The sequence below is a fragment of the Primulina eburnea genome, chromosome 2 (assembly GCF_022965805.1).
Source record: "Primulina eburnea isolate SZY01 chromosome 2, ASM2296580v1, whole genome shotgun sequence".
Lineage (NCBI taxonomy): Eukaryota > Viridiplantae > Streptophyta > Magnoliopsida > Lamiales > Gesneriaceae > Primulina > Primulina eburnea.
Genome location: NC_133102.1, coordinates 47,620,484 through 47,634,959, shown reverse-complemented (window position 1 = coordinate 47,634,959; position 14,476 = coordinate 47,620,484). Strand labels below are relative to the sequence as shown.

At 38.3% G+C, this 14,476-nt stretch overlaps 3 protein-coding genes across 9 annotated transcripts; 2 read left to right on the top strand and 1 right to left on the bottom strand.

The window, feature by feature from the left end:
* Nucleotides 1-668: 668 nt before the first annotated feature.
* LOC140823929 (psbP domain-containing protein 1, chloroplastic) lies at nt 669-3,221 on the top strand. Of its 2 annotated transcripts, none has more exons than XM_073185524.1 (3): nt 669-830; nt 1,591-2,022; nt 2,788-3,221. In XM_073185524.1, exons 1-3 carry the CDS (start codon nt 720-722, stop codon nt 3,007-3,009), a joined length of 765 nt encoding a protein of 254 aa, XP_073041625.1. In that variant the 5' UTR covers nt 669-719; the 3' UTR covers nt 3,010-3,221. The 2 variants fall into 2 exon arrangements, with proteins under 2 accessions (XP_073041625.1, XP_073041626.1); XM_073185525.1 differs by having other exon boundaries at nt 691-830; nt 1,607-2,022.
* A 6,007-nt stretch (nt 3,222-9,228) lies between these two features.
* LOC140823928 (uncharacterized) lies at nt 9,229-11,787 on the top strand. 5 transcript variants are annotated; one of them, XM_073185520.1, is made up of 6 exons: nt 9,229-9,448; nt 9,549-9,618; nt 10,162-10,428; nt 10,855-10,959; nt 11,038-11,085; nt 11,417-11,787. In XM_073185520.1, the coding sequence occupies exons 3-6, from the start codon at nt 10,162-10,164 to the stop codon at nt 11,654-11,656; spliced, it is 660 nt and encodes a 219-aa protein (XP_073041621.1). In that variant the 5' UTR covers nt 9,229-9,448; nt 9,549-9,618; the 3' UTR covers nt 11,657-11,787. The 5 variants fall into 5 exon arrangements, with proteins under 5 accessions (XP_073041621.1, XP_073041620.1, XP_073041622.1 ...); XM_073185519.1 differs by having other exon boundaries at nt 10,159-10,428; XM_073185521.1 differs by having other exon boundaries at nt 9,549-9,719; nt 10,159-10,428.
* Nucleotides 11,788-12,376: 589 nt separating this feature from the next.
* LOC140824850 (zinc finger CCCH domain-containing protein 3) lies at nt 12,377-13,913 on the bottom strand. Of its 2 annotated transcripts, XM_073186395.1 has the most exons (5): nt 13,701-13,912; nt 13,542-13,606; nt 12,894-12,972; nt 12,773-12,807; nt 12,377-12,675 (listed from the first exon to the last, which is right to left on the bottom strand). In XM_073186395.1, exons 1-5 carry the CDS (start codon nt 13,825-13,827, stop codon nt 12,568-12,570), a joined length of 414 nt encoding a protein of 137 aa, XP_073042496.1. In that variant the 5' UTR covers nt 13,828-13,912; the 3' UTR covers nt 12,377-12,567. The 2 variants fall into 2 exon arrangements, with proteins under 2 accessions (XP_073042496.1, XP_073042497.1); XM_073186396.1 differs by lacking the exon at nt 12,773-12,807 and having other exon boundaries at nt 12,377-12,674; nt 13,701-13,913.
* Between the last annotated feature and the right edge of the window lie 563 nt (nt 13,914-14,476).

Here is a 14,476-nt window from a genome sequence, read left to right as displayed (position 1 = left end):
TAACAATTTTATGAGACCACCATCATGAGATGCTGATGTGATCAGCTTCCTGTAACTCTCTTTCTTTAGAAGTCTCATGGCTATGTTTGACCACTTTGGAATGCTCAGAAACAATATATTTGATTTTTTTAAAAATTTCTCTAGAAACAATAAATATGCAAATGATTCTATTGTAGACAAATTTGTGGGAGAAAAAAAATCAGCAGCTAGAAGCAACTCAAAAACAAAATCAAGCTCTTGACAAACTTTGTAGACAAATTTCTTTAGGTCAAGGTCTCATTCAACATAAGCAGCTTGACAAACACATATAAATAGAGATGCCGAATTTGTGTTTCAACCAAACTCGCAAAAGTTTTTAAATGTGAAAATGGCATGTACTTGTATTTTCGGTTAGGCTACAGGATTTTGGTTAGTTAATATGAAAGGGAAAATAGAAATCTTGATTAGCCACTAAAATACAAATAAAACTGAGATTTGGCCGTAGAATTGGATCCGAAGAACGGGGATACAAATAGGAAAATTGTCCTTTAATCATCATGTAATTATTATAATAACGAAAAGAGGAAAATTGTTTTTCGAAAAGTCTTTGCTTAAAAAAGAGAGATTTATTAAACCGATGAAATTCCTTGAAGTCGCATTTCAATTATTGACGCTTCTATCTATGCGTACCATGACCATATTCTTCACCCATATGGTTCCTCGATTCCCACACTCGAAAAATGGCCACTCTTCTTGCGATCTCGTACTCTCCGAAGCTGAACGCACCCCACTCGCGTCGATTAACGATAAATTCGACCCCTTCACCTTCCGTTTCTTGCATGCTAAATGAGGTGAGTGAGTCTCATTAATACTGGGCTCATGAGTAGAATACCTTTATCTTGTCTTATCACGTTTCTTCTTGTTGATTACATTATTTCTCTCCCTGTTAATTTCTTCTGTTTTTCTCTTATGTCTTTTGAGTGGGAGTTTAGTGATATGATTTTGAAATACACGGTATTGATTAACATTGCAAATGATTGTATTCGCAACAATGTTGTTGATAAACAGTGATAAGCAAGTCAAGAACTTTTTTTAAAAAACATAAAATAAACTTGTCCGTTCGTTTTAGCTCGAATGGGAGTTCTTGGTTGGTGGGCGAGGGGGCATTAGCAGCAGTCACAAAAAAAAAATTAATAAAAGAAAAGATTGCGGTGAATAATGTGGAAAGAAAGACAATTGCTACAAGAATCTTATCACATTGCATTGAGGTGAGTTGCGATTATTCTTAGATGGATTAATTCCATACAGGCTTTATAATCTGGATAGTTGCCATTCTATCCATTCGTAAAAATGTTTAGGATATTACAATGAGGCCATGCAAGATTTAGGCCAGAAGGTCAATCTGTAGTTTGGTCATTCTGCTAATCTAAGAAATTATATGACCTGGAAAGAAGTTGGAATAATATGTTTCCCAAGGAATTATGACACGCCTCCTGTCTCTACTGTATTCCCCAAATTGAGAAACGACAAAGTAAAGTGAATTCAATTTCAAAATCATAGCTTTATAGTTGTACAGCTTCTCACAAGACATTTTCTAATATATATAACCAGAGTAAAGGTTTTGCAGTTCCAAGAAGAAATGCTATGGCATTGATCCTCTCAGGTTACATCCTCTCAATTTCCAATACCCAAAATACTACTTTTGCACAGTCTGTAGTATACAGGGAATACATAGATTCATTTGATGGATACTCGTTCAAGTACCCGGGCAACTGGATTCAAGTACGTGGTGCTGGTGCTGATATATTCTTCAGGGACCCTTTTGTTCTCGATGAAAATATTTCGGTAGAGATATCATCTCCTTCGTCCTCCAGGTATAAGAGCGTAGAAGATTTGGGTTCACCAGAAGAAGCAGGGAAGAATGTACTTAGGCAGTATTTGACCGAGTTCATGTCTACTCGACTTGGTGTAAGGCGTGAATCAAGAATAATTTCTACGTCTTCGAGAGTGGCCAATGATGGGAAGCTGTACTATCAAGTTGAGGTGAGAGTTTTTCCCTTTTTGGGTTGTTGAGCTAAAATTTTCTTTTTGGAGAATTTGATCGAACTATTTGTTACATGGTGAATTCGTAAATTCTGTGCGAAAGATAAGGGTGGCTCCCTCGTCTATGTGTTTAAATATTCATAAATACGACCCGGTGATTGCTTAGAAGCTGTAAAGACATACATTTGTTAGATAATTTAAATTGTAAAACTATTAAGTGAAATAAGCTATGAAAAGAAGCCATAGAGTGGATGATATTGGTCACTGGGAAGGATGATGGAGTGTCAAAAAGTGCACATGAATGCTACATTCTATAAACTGTTTTCTCCCCCTTTAGTTCCTTCCTATCCGCACTACCATTTGATGGAATTTCAGTGTCTTTCATTGGTACGTAGATATATGAAAAGAAAAGAGGTTTATCTTCACGATCAGTATGATGCTAGAAAGAAAATCATGACTCCTTACCTAATAGCCATTTTCTTTAACCAATTGATTCTATTATATTATCGATGATTTCGCACATGTCAGGACATTTTATCAACTCTCTTTCATTGACAAAGATTTCTATTTGCATTTATTTCTTCATACATGACACCTACTGACCTGAGTATCATCGATGAGAAAAATGCTGTTCACTCTTCTTTTTTCTCATACATTTTTTATGGTTGCTACTTGAGAATTTATGATCATATCATGTTTATTTTCGCGTCACTGTTATGAAGAATGTGGAATTTATTGAACTATGTGACATTCTATGTATAACAGGCAAACATTAAGTCATACGCGAGCAACAATGAATTGGCAGTCATGCCACAGGACAGGGTGGTTCGTATGGAATGGGATCGGAGATACCTTTCGGTTCTTGGAGTTGAGAATAATCAACTATATGAATTACGATTACAAACTCCGGAAAAGACATTCATGGAAGAGGAAAATGATCTTCGCACCATTATGGATTCCTTCAGGGTGAAGAAAGTGGTTGCTTGATGCTGATCTTTTTGGAGGCTATTTTCCTTTTTTTTTTCGTTTTGTCAAAACAATCAAAGTTTCTGTATTATTTGGTTAGTCCTCTCTTAAGGATTTGTGTAGCTTTATGGATCTTTAGCTCTGTGTTCTCAAGTCTGAGAAAATCGATCTTTCGTTTGATTTTTTTTTTCATTGTTTGAATTTTGATATATGACATTTTCTCTATTTTTTTTTACATACATTTTGTCTATTTGAGAACAATAGTTTTTTAAGGTTTTTATTTATGTCTTGTCTTGTTTCTACTCAACTTTTATTTGGAAGAAATTGTAAATAATGATTTGTTTTTTTTTTTTTTTTTGACGAGAAAATGCATTCATTCAATAACAGATTGGTCAAGGTACAGATCCAAAAGGGGACCAATACACGTTGGTGTTTCTGACCAAACACAAGGACTAGCGTAATAACGAGAATGCTTAGCTAACACATGAGCAATCTCGTTTGCTTGTCTACGAGTAAAATGAACCGAAAAGCCTGGTTTTGTAGCTATTATGTCTCTGCATCTATCCATTATTCCTCCAAACTCCGTTATGTCTGCAGCTGATTCCGTCATAGCATTGTATACTGTTAGTGCGTCGACTTCAAAGAGAACTTGTGGATAGTTCGAGTTGCGGATCCAAGACAGAGCTTCCAGCAGTCCCATTGCTTCTCCTTCCTTGACACAACAGAGTCCTTTGATCAAGTTAGTTCTGGCCATAAGAAATCTTCCCTCATCGTTTCGCACCACCATACTTATCCCGGTCGATTTTATGTCGTCAAAAAAAGCTGCGTCGATATTGCATTTAACAGTGCCGCTAGGGGGTGGTGTCCAAATACCATACTGATTCCTTGTACCTGCGTCATTTCCTTCTTTGTTGCTCCTGGCTAGTGAGATCCAGTCGTAAAGGAAGCTCATGGCTGTGACTACCACTCTATTTGGTGTATCTAGATGGTTGTTCCATAATGCGGAATTCCTTTGTTTCCAGATAGCCCATAGGATGGTTACGAACTTTCTCAATTCTGCTCCGCTAAGGTCTTGGATGATCTTGAATAACCACTGCGTGAAGCCTTCTGATCCTTCGGCATGGGATTCCACTACTTGATTCAGCTTCGCATTGGCCCAACATTCTCTTGCGTATGGGCAAGTAATAAACGTATGCCATGAAGTCTCCATGTTCTTGTTGCACACCACACATAAAGATGACACTTGAATTCCTCGATGCTGCAGGTTAGTGCGGTGGGGAAGGCACTTTCTACAAGCTCGCCAGAGGAAGCTTTTAATCTTTGGATGGACGTCAACCTTCCAGAGGGCCTTCCAGTTTCCTTGTTTTCTCCTTGATTCAAGATTCTCATCCAAGCTCATAGCCACATGGTAACCTGACTTCACTGTGTAAGTCCCACTTTTGCTGAAATGCCAAATTCGCCTGTCTTGGATTTGTATTTGTGCTAGTGGAATTTCTGTAATTTCTTTGGTGTCCCTGGCCTCAAAGATAGATTCGATGATTTCATAATCCCATTCTCGTGAGCCGGGCACCATCAAGTCTTGCACTGTCCAGTCGTGTATCTCCGGGATCAAAGCTTTTTCCACATAAAAGTTTGAGGAGTCACGAAGCCACGGGTCCTTCCATATGTTGATGTGACTACCATCACCGATCCTCCATCTATAGCCTTTCCTTAACACTACTTGGGAAGCCAAAATGCTACGCCAAGCAAAGCTTGGATTATGCCCGAGATTGGCATTTAAGAAATCCCCTCTAGGGTAGTATTTAGCTTTGTAGATACGACATATTGTAGCATTAGGATCATTCAAGAGTTTCCATCCTTGTTTTCCCAGCATTGCCAAGTTAAAACCATAGAGGTCTCTAAAGCCCATGCCGCCAAATTCTTTTGGGACGCACAGCTTTTCCCATCGAAGCCAGTTCAGCCCTTTAGTTGCGTTTTTCTTTCTGCCCCACCAGAATGAGTTGATCATCCTCTGTATTTCTTCTGCCAATGAGGGGGGAGGAGGAAAGTAGACATGCAGAAAGTTGGTATTGCTTGAGCTACTGATTTGATGAGGATCTCACACCCAGCTCTTGACAGGGGCTTCGTTCTCCATCCTTGTATGCGTGCCCATACTCTGTCTTTAAGGTAAGCAAAGATCTGTTTTTTCTTCCTTCCAATCAACGAAGGGAGACCAAGATATCGGCTTGTGTCTAAACCTGTCGAGACTCCCAAGAGATCGGATATAGCTACCTTTTCATTGTTGGGGACATTACCACTGTACATGATGCCAGATTTTGAGAGATTTATTGCCTGGCCCGAAGCTTTCTCATATCTTTCAATAATGTTCTTCACATAATTCCCTTCAGTAGCATTGGCTCGGAAGAAGAGCATACTGTCATCGGCGAAGAAGAGGTGACTTATTGATGGAGCTCCTCTACACACTTTAATCCCATGAATGTGTCCTAGCCTTTCAGCTTTTCGGATGAGCGCCGATAATCCTTCAGTGCAAATAATAAAGAGATATGGTGATAGAGGGTCACCTTGGCGAAGCCCGCGGTGTGGTGTCATAGGTTCCATAGTCTGCCCATTAACAATAAAAGAGTATTTGACAGTGGTAACACATAATTTCATATATTGGATCCATTTTGGTGCAAAACCAAGTTTTTCCATGATCCAAAGGAGGTAGGCCCAGTCGATACGGTCATATGCTTTTGAGATGTCAATCTTGACAGCGGCAGCTCCTACTTTCCCTCGAGATTTTCTTTTCATGTGTTGGATGATTTCAAAAGCGACTTGAACATTATCTGTTATGGATCGGCCAGCTACAAATGCTGATTGAAATGGTGAGATGATGTGGGGCAACACCTTCTTTAGTCGGTTTGCTAGGACCTTAGAGATGATTTTGTATAGTACGTTGCAGAGAGAGATGGGTCGGAGATCTTTCATGGACTGTGGGCTTTTGCACTTTGGGATCAATACCACATTTGTGTCATTGAGTGTAGGTGGAAAATTCATATCCTGTAGCCACCCTACACAGCTTGAAACTACATCTGTCCCAATTAATGGCCAGAACCGTTGAAAGAATGCCGGGTTAAAACCATCGGGGCCTGGGGACTTATCCGGTTTCATGTCGAAGACAGCTTCTTTAAACTCTTCTGTCGTGAATGGCATTAACAAGTTGTCGTTTTGGTTATCTGTGACACAAGGTTGGACCTCGTCTAACACTTCATATGGGCTGTTAGCATCGGCAGAGAATAAGTTTTGAAAGTAGTTTTGGATCACTTCGCAAATTTTCCCCTGCTCTTCTTGCCAATGACCATTTGCATCTTTGAGTCGATTTAACTTATTGGTTTTTTTCCTTGCTGATGCTGATGTGTGGAAGAATCGTGTGTTCCTATCCCCATCTTTTAGCCAATATTGTTTTGCTCTTTGGCGCCAATAATCTTCCTCTTGCAATAATAGGGCAGCAAGTCGTTCGTTAATGTCCTTGAATTCTGTAATGGAGTCTTCATCTTGTTTGTCTCTCAATGTCTCCAGTTGTTCCTTGCATTTTCTGATCTTGGCACGGAAGTTTCCATCTACTATTTTTCCCCATGGTTCCAACGTCTCCGAGCAGGATTTAAACCTTCGTATCACATCTATCTCCTTGCTTCGCTCCCAACAATCTTCCATAATTGAATTCAGATCAGGTTCTCTAAGCCATCGGTTTTCGAAACGGAACCGATGCTTATAAACCGCTATTTCTCTGGCCTCTGTTTCGAGCAAGATCGGGGAATGATCTGACACTGGTGCATTAAGATTACGGAGTCTTGCCCTTGGGAATTTTTCAGCCCATGTTGGTGTACTCATAGCTCGGTCGATTCTCTCTTCCACGAAATTTACAGAACCTCTGCTTCTTTCCCACGTGAATTGGTGACCGTTTAGTGGGATATCCGTTAAGTTACAGTCATCAATGGCTTCTCTAAATCCACGTAAGAGCCACTGTGGGTGAGTTACTCTTCCACGTTTGTCTTCAGTAGAGAGCATATCATTGTAATCGCCGATGCACAACCACGGCATGCTGGATTGTGCAGCAAGTGAGCGAATAAAGTTCCATGACTCTCTTCTACGGTGCCTTTCTGGGAAGGCATAATATCCTGTGCAGCGCCATTCTCCATGTTCTTCATCGGATGCAATGAGATCCACATGATTTCTAGAGTAATTTGCTATCGTGAAGTCCCAAGATTTTCTCCAGAGTACCCCAATACCACCGCTTCGTCCTAATCTATCAACTGCAAAGCAAGTTTCGAAACCAAGCCGGACTCGAATGTCTTCGATCTTCTGTGAGTGAGCTAGTGTTTCAAATAAAAAAATAACATCAGGTTTATGTACACGGACCAGGTCGCAAAGGGTAGGAATTGCACGGGGGTGGCCCAAGCCCCTACAATTCCAGCTTAAGACAATCATTGACCTTGGCAGGCCTGGTGACCAGGTCCTGCCAGTAGCAAAAGCTCGGTTTTGTTGTCTGATGGTCCAGTGGAGTGGTGGCCTTTAGTGACTCCCGAAGCTTGTCAACTTCCATTTCTTGTTGTTGGGCCTGGTTCTGGATTGGCCCACGTCTTCTTTTCCTCTCCTCTGTTATTTCCATCACGTGTTCTTCCCATCCACCTCCTAGGATTTGGGAGTTTGGTGGCTCAGTATCTCCACTTGACTTGTAAGATCCCATGATTGGCGGTAATACCGGTGGATTTAGCGTGGATTGTGGTATGGTAATTTTGGTAATGGAGGCAGGAATCACGGATGTTTCTGGTAAATTTTCCTTGTATGATTTTTCTGTGTTTCTGTTGCCCGGTGATCCAGCTTTGTTTCCTAACAGGCCCCTTTGCTCGTTGCGAAGCCATTTCTCTCCTTCATCTTCAGTGGTACCTCGATTTGTAGCCCTTAGCCATGGCCCCCAATCTCGATTAAGCTGATCTCCAGGTATAGAGAACAGGAGTTCGCTGAATTTGTCGGTGTGTCCCAACATGCCGCAAAGGAAACAAAAAGAGTTTAATTTCTCATACTTGAAATTTACTGTGAACGACTCTCCTTGGCCTTTCCGAATCTTCTTGTATCTTTTCAACGGACTTCGGACGTCGATCATGACTCTAATTCTCATATATCTTCTCCACGCGGTAGAGTTGTTATTCTCATCATATTGGAGAAAAGTGCCTATGAAATTGCCTAATTGTTTTCCAACACCTTCAGACATATACCCCACTGGCAAGTCGTGAATTTGAACACAAAACGCTAATGTGAATAGTGATACCGATGTCGGGATATCCCCTGGGAGTAGCTGCTGTAGGATTAGAAACTGGTTGTCAAATGACCATGGACCGCTCTCCATTACTCTTTTGACGTCCATACCATGAAAAAACTGGAAAAGGTAGGTCCGAGATCCTAGATCAGTGACTGGAAAGTAATTTTTTTTAGCAAGATTAAATAAGAATAATGATATTTTTGTGTAGTGGATCAATTTTTATTGGTTTTTATTAAAAAAAACAGAGAAAAGAATTCCAATTTGTATCTATTTTCTTTTTCTTAATTTCAAGGAATAAAGAAATTTACGCTGCACATACATTATCTTAGGAGAAGCCTCTGTTCTGCTCACACAAACTTCGTATTGATCATATTTTCAAGTGAATATTAATTATTTACTTTTTATGCAATGTATTTATACAAGTGCTTTGGAAATGTCATATTCTGAAGAGGAAAATTACTGCACTATTTTCAGAATCACTTGATTTGACGATTGGAACACCAGCCCGGCCTTGTTTAGGTACTGGAAAATAACTTAACATAAATTTTAAGTAATTTATTTATTCAAATATAATATTAGTGAGCTTTCACATTCGATTATAAAATTTGAGACTAGATTCAGACCGTCTTACGTGAATTTCAGACTGTTTTACATGATTTTTTCTGCTTATACGTGAGATGAGTAGACTAGATTCATATTTGAAAATTTCACCCGAAAAATCCTTAACGTGATTTGAAACGTTCGACATTCTCTAATACAATTTGTCTGGATCACAGGAGGCTATCAAAATCAATATTTTGGACATTTAAAATAATAATTTCTACAAATTGAATGGGATCATAAATTCATCTCACAAAACGAGTATTTCAAATGAAGTTTGTGAATATATTATGATGTGTTCGGTATCAGAAGAAGCCATGATAAAATACAAGTTCTTATTTATTGTTTCTTGTTTGAAAACGAGTCAACGACCCCACCGTACCACCAATCTTTATCCGATTTTCTTTTGTTTCCCATCTTTCTTTTGCTCCCTTTTCTTCGCTGATAATAATAAAATATCAAGAATTATTGCTAATCAAATAACTATTCCTGATCAATTGTGTAGATAAGGTAGTGTGCGAGCTTTTCGGTATCTTTTTGCATCTTCGTTTTGGCTATTCGGTGAGTATATTCATTAAAAGCATCGTTTTTTTGCTTCATTTTTCCTGGTTTTAGATTTAAAGTTGGCTTCTCTAACTTAATTGTCAATGGGACGTTGTAGATCGGTGCGTTTTTCACTATCTACTGGAAGTCTCGATAATCTTTGCTGAATTTCAAGTGGGTTTATTGCGGTATGTTTGATTCTGGATTTGGAGTTCTAATTTTCCGTGGCGTTTAAGATTTAAGATTATCAAAATTTTGGGCTTGATTGATTTTGATCGTGGTTTTGGAGGTACGGGTTTATTTCGTCGCACTGAAACGTTTATCATGTCTTGAGTCTTTTATAGAGTTCTTCACTCTCTGTGTTTCTGCTCTGCCTTTGTGTTTTCAAATATTTTGTTTATAGTTTTGAGATTTTTGGTGTTTAATACTTTAGTTTGAACTCGATGCTAGGTTCCATGACAGAATGGAAATCATGAAATTTTCAGACGACCTCAAAGTTTATAAATAAATGATCTCATCTTCAAACAAATAACTTTCTTTTCACAAATTTAAATTTTTTTTGATAGCCAGGTTTTGGTTATAAGGCATTTGGTTTCTGTGGATCAAGGACTTCACAAAATATTTTTCAATTCCATCACTTGTTCTGTCATAATCTTTGTTTTTCATGGGACGTGGATCGAGTTAGAGAATTTCATGCTTTAACATTGATTTACTACCTGGATTCTCAGTAGATGGGATCTGAAGGACCTACTTCACCAATAACAATTCATGTGACGGGATTTAAAAAGTTTCATGGGGTGGCAGAAAATCCAACCGAAACAATTGTTAACAATCTCCAAGGTTATCTGAACAAAAGGGTTGTACCGAATGGGTTGATCATCGGTAGTTGCACAATTCTCGAAACTGCAGGGCAAGGAGCTGTTGTTTCTTTGTACCGAACGCTGCAATCTTCAGTGAGCAAGGATAACACAGTGTCCAGTTCTAGCAGGGTTATCTGGGTATGCTGCTCTTTTGCATCGCGTTCTTAACTTGAAGTTGGTCTTGTTTTTCAGACAAATGCTATGAGACATACTGATATTGAACCCAACTATTCTTTGTATTAAATAGATCTCTTTCTTTACATTTGAGATACTTAACCCTGATAACATATTTCTATGGTCACATCATGTACATCATCAAATTATAAATTGGCACTGTCAAATTCTATCAAATCTATTGCTTATAATATAGTTTTGCTAATTCTAAGGGAAATTCACTAAGTTTTTGTCAATTTAAATCTAGTTGTTCACTATCAAAACATCTATAATTTACAAATATGCTAGTTGTTTTATGATTAAAATTTTTCGCACTGCAGGAATAGAATGTAACTTGTTATCATTTTTTCTAGTGTTGTCTGATTCCTCTTCCTTATGTCAATAATTTAGGTCCATTTTGGAGTAAACAGTGGAGCCACAAAATTTGCTCTAGAGCATCAAGCCGTCAATGAAGCAACCTTCCGCTGTCCAGATGAGATGGGATGGAAGCCTCAGGTCGGCTTGGCCTATTAGTTCTCTCCAATCATATCTCAACATAACTAGTTTATATAACAATTATCTTATTTATTGCAGAAAGTTCCCATTGTTCCTGCGGATGGTGGGGTTTCACGGATACGAAAGGTATGTATACATATGATGCTTATGTTAGTTTTTACCTTAGGCTCAGTTGTTGAATATGGAAATGGATAAGGTGAAGCTGGTTCATAGGTTGGATACATTGATGAACTCTGGGTACACAATCATGTGTTTATACGCATAGGAAAAGGAAAATTAGTTGAAAATATAGAGGAGTACAATGGGAGGGTAAGACATCATTTGAGATGAAATCAAATAACACAACCAGCTTTTACCGCATTCGAAAATTTTCCTTCTCTATTTCCCTAGTTTCCATTTGGTTATGCTAGTGTAAAAACATAACTTATATCACAAAGCCTTGAATGTTAAAATGCAGACTTCACTTCCCATTGAGGATATTGCGAAGTCCTTGGCGAAGATGGGTTATGAAGTGATGACTTCGGATGATGCTGGTCGGTTTGTTTGCAACTATGTATACTATCATTCGTTGCGTTTTGCGGATCTGAATGGAATTAAATCGATATTTGTGCACGTTCCTCTCTTCTTGACCATTGACGAAGAGACCCAGATGCAATTTGCTGCTTCGTTGTTGGAGGTAATTGCGTCATTGGAGTAATCTGAGCATGGTGGTGTTCTATCATTGTGAAGGTGATGGATATATATCGATGTATACATATTTATGGCAATGTGGTGGTTTAATATTTGATCAAGTTATAAATAATATATACTCTATTTTGTTGACGTTTTTTAAGTTTGATGAATTATTTTTTGTATCTTTTGGTTTGCCGTTTGTGTGTAAAATACTGCATCTTTCCAAAATTACTGAGAAGGGGTTAAAATCCACTTTGCGTGTGTATGAATGGTATCTAATATAAATATTTGTATTTACTGGAAAATGAAAAGTATGGGGTCTATTTATATATTGTATTAAAGATAAAAATAAGATCCTCGAGGGAATTTTGACTGAAAATAATGTAGAACTATAAAAGAAGAGGCGAAAATGGAGAAGATTTTGCTGTTTACTCCAAAGACAAACCATTAACTTCTCAATGTTCATTCCATTCGATTGATTTTACTGTCCTCACAAAAGAAATGAGCGATCAAAACCAAAATTTCTGAATCTATGGAATTAAACTATCCACAGCAGAAGACACAATGCGGTGGAAAGGAAGAAGTTTTGTTTTATTTACTTTGCATAGTATTATGGTCGCAGTCTCTCATTTTTTTGGAAGAAACACTATGTCGCATTTTAAATCAATTACTACAAATATTTAAATCAACGAGTTGGCGAAAAGCAGTGTATAAGTCCCTTTAGTTTCATTTAACACACATAATATAATGATAACAAAAGGAGTAGATTTTTATTTAAATTAGGGATTTCTGGTCTAAATGACTCTTAACTGTGTATGCATCTGTTTTGTGAGTTTGTGTCTTTGTGTGTGTATATAAAGCTAATTTTGCAACAAGCATTATCCCATCATAGATAACAAGCACAATTCTGAAAGTTCAGCATGTGCTGGTGGTAAGCTATCCCCAGTCGATGAAAGGCAGCGGCGGATATCCACCCTCAGGAGGTGGACACAATGATGGAGGCAAGCTTCCCAGGGTAGTTCCAAGTTGAGTTCCAATTACACCTAAAGTGGCAAATGGCATATCAGCATATCATATAGAAATGGTTCACCATGTTAACTCGAAGAGACACAAATAAAAGGGAGGAAGAAGTAAACTTTCCAGTATATGACTGCACATTAGTAACAATATTTGTTCCTGAAAATTGGAAATGAATTCACAAAGTGAAACTCTAGTAGTATCAGTTTAAAAAGGAAAAGAAAACAACTAAAGAAGTGCATCACCTGCTATTCCTTGAATGTTTGTCCCCGCCACATCCTTGGGATGATAGTATTTGCAAGAATCTCCATATTGGCACGAACCCTTGAACCCCGAGGAAACAGAAAACCATAAAGATTCAAAATAACGAATGTACAGTTTGTAGCCTCCAAACATAATTCCAACTAATACTCTCGTCTTCCAGAACCCAAGAATTTGATTAACTTCATTATGTTAATTGAGTCAACTTTTCTTAGAATATACAAGCCGTGAATCCCAGAGAGGAAACTATTCTGAACATCATCCAACCTTTTTTCCTAGTGCATAATAAGTTAATAACTGGATGTTATTCTCCCGAAATATTCCAAATAATATCCATCTTACACCATGCTCGAGGTTCATAGATCAGCCATAAATCTGTATGGTTTCCATATGATACTACAACTAGATACAGACAAATGAATATATGTGCATAGTTAATGTGGCCTACAGTACGAAAATTAGCCTTCTCCAATTTAAACTTTTCGCAACAAAATCCATCATCCAAACATAAGCTCTCCCGATGCATTTTCCTCATTAATATACGAAGTCCATAAACAGTGCAAAGAAAACATTTTTTATCAAATAAATTTCCTAAATTCTAAGAGAATAAAGGGGATTGATAAAACACCCACCGTACTAACAAATCGATTGCAGACTCCTTTACCAAAAGACTCAGGTTCATGAATTCGATTCAAATCTGATGACAAGAACACGAAACACAAAAGAAAAAACAAATATCATAAGCTCGTGTTTGGATATTGAATGATAGAGCAGAAACAGAGAAAACGTACTTTGGGGGGAGTACCAGGCAGCTTTGGCTCTCTGGTGCTGAATGCCCTGGAGGTGGCGCCGCCGCGCCGCAGGGGTGTCCTGGAATTCCTTATCGCAGTAATCGCAGTAGTACTTGCCCAACGGCATCCTGATTCTTGCACAGCTCTCCAAATTTGATTCCTATGGTGTTCGTTTTAAAGAAGGTTCAGTCATATGCTTCGTAATTTGTGTTTTAACTGTGAAATTATCCATTTAATTAGGAAATATTTAATTTTTTCGAAAAGTACCATTCTCCAAATGCATTTGAACCTTTTCAGATACTAAGATTAGTTTTTTTTTTTTAAAGTTGGATCAAGATTATATTTTGCCAACTATCCATGTCACGCCTCGAGTCTGGACTCGTGCATGGCTCTTATAGTAAATACCTCATATTCGTCGTCGTTTTACGAAAAATGATTAACACAAGTTTTTTTTTTTTTTTTTTTTTATAGAAATCTATTGCAAACTTATTAAACTCATTTTAAATCTTTAATATTTACTACGTGGGACAAGAGGTATCATAATCACCCTTTCTTCAGATCGCGACGTCATCGTCGCGGCCTGATTAGTCGATCCACCAGCACCGAGAATCTAGAGATCGCTCATACAGGTTCAACAGGTAGCTCACGTCATGTAGCACTTTGCCGCGCAGGTTCGAGAGGTGGCTCTTATGCACGTAACACTTTGCTCGCATAGCACTTATTTATCGGTGTTCCACGTCGGTGACCGGCTCTGATATCATTCTGTCATGCCCCGA

What these genes read in the sequence shown, in the direction of transcription:
- LOC140824850 (XM_073186395.1), bottom strand. Translation starts at nt 13,827, where the DNA reads ATGCCGTTGGGCAAGTACTACTGCGATTACTGCGATAAGGAATTCCAG. An exon ending in GCAATCGATTTGTTAGTACG is followed by an intron (nt 12,973 to 13,541) that starts GTGGGTGTTTTA and finishes TCGGGGTTCAAG; the next exon opens with GGTTCGTGCCAATATGGAGA. An exon ending in CTAATGTGCAGTCATATACT is followed by an intron (nt 12,676 to 12,772) that starts GGAAAGTTTACT and finishes TTTGCCACTTTA; the next exon opens with GGTGTAATTGGAACTCAACT.
- LOC140823928 (XM_073185520.1), top strand. Translation starts at nt 10,162, where the DNA reads ATGGGATCTGAAGGACCTACTTCACCAATAACAATTCATGTGACGGGA. An exon ending in GTTCTAGCAGGGTTATCTGG is followed by an intron (nt 10,429 to 10,854) that starts GTATGCTGCTCT and finishes TCAATAATTTAG; the next exon opens with GTCCATTTTGGAGTAAACAG. An exon ending in AGATGGGATGGAAGCCTCAG is followed by an intron (nt 10,960 to 11,037) that starts GTCGGCTTGGCC and finishes TATTTATTGCAG; the next exon opens with AAAGTTCCCATTGTTCCTGC.
- LOC140823929 (XM_073185524.1), top strand. Translation starts at nt 720, where the DNA reads ATGGCCACTCTTCTTGCGATCTCGTACTCTCCGAAGCTGAACGCACCC. An exon ending in TTTCTTGCATGCTAAATGAG is followed by an intron (nt 831 to 1,590) that starts GTGAGTGAGTCT and finishes ATATATAACCAG; the next exon opens with AGTAAAGGTTTTGCAGTTCC. An exon ending in AGCTGTACTATCAAGTTGAG is followed by an intron (nt 2,023 to 2,787) that starts GTGAGAGTTTTT and finishes TATGTATAACAG; the next exon opens with GCAAACATTAAGTCATACGC.